This window comes from Macrobrachium nipponense, chromosome 1, assembly GCF_015104395.2.
Source record: "Macrobrachium nipponense isolate FS-2020 chromosome 1, ASM1510439v2, whole genome shotgun sequence".
In the NCBI taxonomy this organism is placed as follows: Eukaryota; Metazoa; Arthropoda; class Malacostraca; order Decapoda; family Palaemonidae; genus Macrobrachium; species Macrobrachium nipponense.
This window is the reverse complement of record NC_087200.1, coordinates 40,571,952-40,579,451: the sequence shown is the minus strand read 5'-3', so window position 1 is coordinate 40,579,451 and position 7,500 is coordinate 40,571,952. Positions and strand designations below refer to the sequence as shown.

The 7,500-nt window shown below is 34.4% G+C and overlaps 2 protein-coding genes across 3 annotated transcripts in view; both read left to right on the top strand.

Annotated features, from left to right (window-relative positions):
• Window positions 1-2,109, top strand: part of LOC135219260 (uncharacterized) — a 9,946-nt gene extending 7,837 nt beyond the window's left edge. For both annotated transcript variants that reach the window (XM_064255889.1, XM_064255888.1), the window contains exon 3: window positions 1,675-2,109. In XM_064255889.1, the coding sequence (XP_064111959.1) occupies window positions 1,675-1,938 (264 nt within the window). In that variant the 3' untranslated portion in view covers window positions 1,939-2,109. The remainder of the gene's footprint in view (window positions 1-1,674) is intronic.
• Window positions 2,110-5,157: 3,048 nt separating this feature from the next.
• On the top strand, window positions 5,158-6,473 carry LOC135219261 (pro-resilin-like). The gene is made up of 3 exons (XM_064255890.1): window positions 5,158-5,198; window positions 5,679-5,882; window positions 6,072-6,473. The coding sequence occupies exons 1-3, from the start codon at window positions 5,187-5,189 to the stop codon at window positions 6,333-6,335; spliced, it is 480 nt and encodes a 159-aa protein (XP_064111960.1). The 5' UTR covers window positions 5,158-5,186; the 3' UTR covers window positions 6,336-6,473.
• Window positions 6,474-7,500: the final 1,027 nt, after the last annotated feature.

Genomic DNA, 7,500 nt, shown 5'->3' with positions numbered 1-7,500 from the left:
TTCCTGATATCCATACATTTTTTCTTATTACTGCATTCCATTCCCTGAAATTTAACTGCAAAGCAATGTCTTTTATTATAATCATTAGTATTGTACTTTGGAAGCAGACCCTCTTAAGCATACTTTATTAAAAGTAATGGATACATCAGCAGCGTTACGCTTGTAGATATTCTTCTCTATTTTTTAAAAAGCGCCTTTGTCAGTACTACTTAAACAGGCTAGTAGAGCGCCTATGGAGGTCATTTTCAAATGCAGGGTCAAGATTAATGTATTTATTTTATACTTCAATTTCACAGATAAACTATGATACATTAGTCATCAAAGTCCGTCTGGAGCTGCCAGACATCCTCTACGCTAGAAAGCTGAGGGTGGACTACTTCTAGTAGTCCAACCTCCCTATATTCAGTCTCCTGTTGGCTGGTGGCGGTAGGTCTGCTTTCTCATTGGTCTCATGAATCAGGTCTCAAGCCACTTCCGCCGTGTTGATGTTTGTGCACCTGCTACATTGTAGACCTCCTGAACTGTTCGGTGATGTTGGGCCTTGCGTGGTGTCATTGTTAGTTGCAGGTCTTCTGATACTCGTGGGGAGGAGAAATTCTCCCTGTATCTTGTTTAGTACCAGTCTTATATGCTGGATGACAAGTAACTCCAGCAGGCATAACTGATGGGCATGAGGCCCCTTCTCGATGGCCTTCATGTTCTTGAAAATCATATCCCGGGAGATAGTCTCTTGATGTTTGGTGCGGGCTTGGTTCTTGATAGCTGCCTCTTGGGCGTGGCAGGAAAGTCTCTTAGACAGGAGCATGCTGGTCATACCTACGTAGGTGTCACTGCAACCGTGAATGATCATTTGTACATACGTCTGCTTCAGTGGGTCTTGTACCTGCGGGAGTCAAAATTTGATTCAGGTGTTTCTCCAAAGCGTACATAGGGGCAGGCGTCTGGTTGATGATCGGCTGGAGGGGATTTCCTTGTTTGTGGGTTTTTATGTTGCCATATAAATAACCCAAGCTGTAGTCTCCTTGTATTGGCGGGTGGTGGACAACGTTTGTCACAGCATTCGCTGCACTGATGACCACATTGCCCTCCCTCTTGATGTCATCTGTTGGGTTTCTTGTCAGGTGCTCGAACTTGCTCTCGTGAGACAAAATAGCATTCAGTTTCTCTTGATATTCAGCAGTATCAATCAAGACGAAGGCTGCTCTCTTGTCCGCGCGTCATAACGTGATGATCTCTTTCTCCTTCAACTCCTTTGCTGCTTTCTTCATCTCCTTAGTGAGGATCCCGCTGGAGTGCGCACCCCACTCTGCTCTGTAAGGGCTTCAGCAAGTAGGAGAGGCGGAAGGGCGTCGGACTTCTGAGTTGCTGGATCGAGTCGAGGAGCAGCTCAATTTCGAGTCTCTTGTCGTGAGGCCTGTGTCTCGAAATGAAACGGCAATTGACACAGCTTCAAAAGGGTATCTTGATCTGGGCTGGGGTCATAATCGGTAAGGTTTATACATCCTTGGGTTCTTTAAGGGATGCAGAAAATAGAGAAAAATCTCTACAAGTGCAAGGATGCTGAAGTAGTCATTATTTTAATAAAGTATTATTATTATTACTATTATTATTATTATTATTATTATTATATTATTATTATTATTATTATTATTATTATTATTATTGTCCGGCCAGGGTCCAGCTCGGTACGACTTCAACTACGCCGTGAAGGACGACTACTCTGGAAACGCCTTCGGACACCAGGAGACTCGAGATGGTTACGACACCAAGGGAACTTATTATGCTCAGCTTCCCGACGGCCGTCTGCAGAAGGTCACTTACTACGTCAACGGAGACTCTGGGTACGTGGCCGAAGTCTCCTACCAAGGAGAGGCTCAGTACTCTCAGTATCAGCCCTCCGGAGGATACAAACCCGCCCCAAAGCCTGGGTACGCCTAAGGGAAATGACTGGTTTAGTTCGTCTTGTTTTCTTTATTGTTAACGGGTGTTCATAAATACTAAGAGCTTGCTGATACGTCTGCAAATAAGTATGTGTTAATTTTAAATGCACGTATTAGTCTTATTTATATACACATGTATAAAAACAAATAAAAACTAATATCTATAAAATTTGACATTATTTTTATACCTTGAAGTCTTGTGTGGATTTGTAAAATTACATATCGGAATCATATATCGTCTTAAAGAACAAAAATGTACAATGTATAAGTAGTTATTAAATAGCATATTCATAATAAAACGTTCATTTCTTGAATTTTAGGAATTAGTAGATTTGTGATAAGTGATATATGAGGTCATTTGCAACACAGTTATTCTAAAAATCATCATTATAAAACGTAAAGAAAATGCTTTACTTATTAGAATGATATTCATGGAAACTTGATAGTAAAGATTACTTATCATATAATTCCTAATGCAAATATATGCCATATAAGAAATATTTCAATTTCAGATCGCCATAAATCTGTTTTTTTTTCTGTATTTATCCCTAAGAAATAATAATATTTACTCTAAATAAGAAATCATTAAAAATTGTTAAGCAAATTTATGTTGCGACAGAGATATTGCCTTATAATAGGTAATTTACTATCCATAATGAAATTACATAATGAATGTGGGTATAATTTTACATCTCATTGCAAATCAAACGAAACCTTACCTCGAATATTATTTTTGAATTGAAACCCTTATCAAATCTGTGTGGTGCTTACCGTTATAGTGAAAGGTAACGATAATGATATGTTTTTTTTTCTTTATACAGTAATACATAATTAAAGGAAATAATCATCTATCGTCTAGGAAAGGAATAAATATATATTTACAATCCCCATTAACTTTAGAAAGCTAGAGACTTACAGGTCAGGCCTCATGTCAAGATGGATTCTTTTCAAAGAATCCTATTGGATATATCATGGAATTTGGTTTAAAGACTCATTAGAACGTTTCAAGAAATCGGGATTCGCAAATAGATTTGTTCGTAAAATGTCAAATTTAATTCGGCGTTTTGTTTGGGTTTCTTACAATTGACATTGAACTCATTAATAAAAAATACAGCAATGAACTTATATGCTTCCATTGATACATTCTGCAAAATCTGGGTGGTAGAAATGCATAATATTATTTATTAATACAATGAGATTCTAGTTCTACAATACCTATCAAAACTTAACTAAACCGTAAATTCCTCGCTGCCTGACATAATGGAGCTGATACCTTGGATGATTATTCAACCACTTCAATTATAAAAGAAATATATTATGGGAGGAGGGGCTGCCATTTCACGGCCAGCATAACGTTATTTAGAAAATGCCTAAAAAAATAGGTAACAGCGGAAAGACAGTGTAAGAAACAACTTAAATCTTAAAAGAGAATGAGAAGGGAAGTAGTTTTAGTTACTATGAAAAAAAATCATTGAAGCTGTTGTGAAATGATATTGTATAACGTCAAGTGACCTTGACCACAGCTACAGGTACCTTGTGGCTAAAATAAAAGCTAGCTAATAGATTTTATCAATATATTTGTATATTGTTTTCAATAATTTTAGTTTATTATTTCCAAATATTGTATGACCTTCATTACATCAAACATAAACAGAATTTAGGCAGTATGTTATTAATATGTTAATAATGAAGGGTTAACCAAAATGTTTTTCTTGCCTAAAATAACTAAGATATTTAATGAGAGATTTTGAGTCGCTCTTAATCAAGGCACTTTCAAACAGGACTTCACTTCGATGAACTCAGATTATTATTGGTTTGTTGCCTAAAGTACATAATCCCATTTGTTAAGGTAGTTTTACCGAAGGTACCAAAGGATGATTTCATAAGTAATGAAAAGTTTTGGACATACAAATGAATACTTTAAGAAGTTTCAGGCACTTTTGTTGCAAACAAAATCCCATTAAAGCTTTTCCAAGGATTAAATATCCAATGAAACAAAAGCAATTTGATGTGTGTGGAAACATTCAGTGAAAATCATACATCATTGCTGGATTCGCAACGCAAAAATGAAAGTAAAAAATAAAAAATACTGCTGACCAATGCATTAAAATAATGTGAAGGGAGTCTTTAAAACTTTTTACCAGTCGTTATTTTTTCGTTAAGGCTCAAGAAAGTGCAGCATCTGTGAAAGTGTTCTAATCATTATAATATAACTGATAATCTCTAATCAATATAATTTTTATTGACGAAATGTGTATCATTCAGTCTTCGTAAAAAGGAAATTGTACATGAAATGATTACATCAACACGGATTTAGAAAAATTTCATAATATAATATGTTCGCTTTTCAGATTAATGGAAATTTAATAATAATAAACTAATATTCTTATTCAGAAAACTGCTTTATTGAAGAGACGGAATGAAAAGAGAAGTGCTGGTAAAAAAATGATGTCTCACTATAGTGTTGTTTTCTTGATTATAACCTAAATAGATAGTAGATAGATAGATAGATAGAGAGAGAGAGAGAGAGAGAGAGAGAGAGAGAGAGAGAGAGAGAGAGAGAGAGAGAGAGAGAGAGAGAGAGATAAGTTTATTGACCTCCATATATATTATTAAAATTACAAGCTCTCGAATATGGTCCAACAAAAGTACATAAGAATACATATATAAGTCTAATCTACTTAACTACTACAACTTTTCCTTGTAAAACAGAAAGCGAAATATACTCTAGAAAAATCAAAGTACAACATCCAATGCTTCTCAGTCCTCTTCTCAAATATACAAAGACAGATTAATTGTATTATTCTAAACTGTTCTGGCTGATCACGATGGTTCGAAAATACGTCCACAATACTTGTAAAATTATAATTATTTCGTATCCTCTGTCTGGGGCAATGCCTCACCACATTTATGCCTCTGTCTGTTAGTAATCACAAGAACACAAACGCTACATAATGAACCGTTTAAGTGTTATTATCTCTCTCTCTCTCTCTCTCTCTCTCTCTCTCTCTCTCACCGCATTTTGTATTATGTTTACACTTTGAACAATTTACTTAATTTCGAAACCAACTAACTTTCAAGGTCAAGATCTTACTCTCCACTTTGCTGGGATTGCTTCAGATTAATGACTTAACCCGCCCTATGACGTCACTGTTCCCTCGGGCAAAATGAGCGTCCCAGACATATAAATAACTCGGAATTCTTTCCTCTCAAGCAGGTGCTGTCATCTCTTTTGTTTGTATAGACATGGCTCTGAAGGTGAGAAAGATGTTTTACCTTTGGTGCTTCTCCTCGTTCTAGTTATGAGGGTTTTGTTGTTGGTGCATGGATGAACTGTGAGGTTATGAGTTGCACTATATATATATATATATATATATATATATATATACTATATATATATATATATATATATATATAGTATATATATATATATATATATATATATATATATATATATATATATATATATATATATATATGTATGTATGTATGTATGTGTGTGTATTCATATATGTATATATATATATATATATATATATATATATATATATATATATATATATATATATATATATCTCTGTGTGTTTGTGTGTGTATACATATGTATATTAATATATATGTGCGTACATCTTTAACGTTCAGTGTAAATATGAACAAAGAGACCATTTCACGATTTTTTTAATATTACCCGTGAGCAATCCATATTAACAACCTAAACTGCTGAATTAAATTTTCCAGGAATTCCTCGTGGCTGCTTTGGCAGTCACATCTGTCCTTGCTGATGCTCCACCTTCTTACCGAGCTCCTGCCCCTGCTTACGGAGCATCCTCTCCTTCTTATAAAGCTCCAGCTCCTGTCCACAGACCACCTTCACCTTCTTACAATGCTCCAGCTCCTGCCTACAGACCATCTTCACCTTCTTATAATGCTCCAGTTCCAGCGGTAGGAAAGACAAAAATTATTTTATAGTAAAATTCTGTTCTTGATATCTACGTATAGATTCTCTCTTCATGATGCCTTCCATACTCTGAAAAATTTACTGCAATGCAAATATTATTATTTTTATTATTATTATTATTATTATTATTATTATTATTATTATTATTATTATTATTATTATTATTTAACAAGGGCCCAGCACGGTACGACTTCAACTACGCCGTGAAGGACGACTACTCAGGAAACGACTTCGGACACCAGGAGGCTCGAGATGGCTACGACACCAAGGGAACTTATTACGCTCAGCTTCCCGACGGCCGTCTTCAAAAGGTCACATACTACGTCAACGGAGACTCTGGGTATGTGGCCGAAGTCTCCTACCAAGGAGAGGCTCAGTACCCTCAGTATCAGCCTTCCGGAGGATACAAACCCGCCCCTAAGCCTGGGTATGCTTAAGGGAAATGACTGGTTTCGTTCGTCTTGTTGTCATTATTGTTAACGAGTGTTGATAAATACTAAGAACTTCCTGATACGTCTGCAAATAAGTATATGTTAACTTTAAATGCACGTATTAGTCTTAGTTATATACAATACACATGTATAAAAAAAAACTAATATCTATAAAATTTGACATTATTTTTATACCTTGAAGTCTTGCGTTGATTTGTAAAAATTACGTATCAGAATCATATATCGTCTTAAAGAACAAAAATGTACAATGTATAAATAGTTATCAAATAGCATATTCATAATAAAACGTTCATTTCTTGAATTTTAGGAATTAGTAGATTCGTGATAAGTGATATATGAGGTCATTTGCAACACAGTTATTCTAAAAATGCTTTACTTACTAGAATGATATTCATGGAAACTTGATAGTAAAGATTACTTATCGTATAATTCCTAATGCAAATATGTGTCATATTAGAAAGATTTGAATTTTCAGATCGCCATAAATCTGTTTTTTTTTCTGTATTTATCCCTAACTCTAAATAAGAAATCATTGAAAATTGTGAAGCAAATTTATGTTGCGACAGAGATATTGCCTTATAATAGGTAATTTATCATCTATAATGAAATTGCATAATGAATGTGGGTATAATTTTACATCTAATTGCAAATCAAACGAAACCGTACCTCGAATATTATTTTTTATTTGAAACCCTTATCAAATCTGTGTGGTGCGTACCGTTATAGTGAAAGGTAACGATAATGTTTTTTTTTTTTTTTTTTTTTGCTTTATACAGTAATACATAATTAAAGGAAATAGTCATCTATCGTCTAGGAAAGGAATAAATATATATTTGCAATCCCCATTAACTTTAGAAAGCTAGAGACTTACAGGTCAAGCCTCATGTCAAGATGGATTCTTTTCAAAGAATCCTATTGGATATATCATGGAATTTGGTTTAAATAGTCATTAGAACGTTTCAAGAAATCGGGATTCGCAAATAGATATGTTCGTAAAACGTCAAATTTAATTCGGCATTTTGTATACATTTCTTACAATAGAAACTAAATTCATTAATAAAAAAATACAGAAATGAACCTATATGCTTCAATTGATACATTCTGCTAAATCTGGGTGGTAGAAATGCATAACATTATTTATTAATACAAT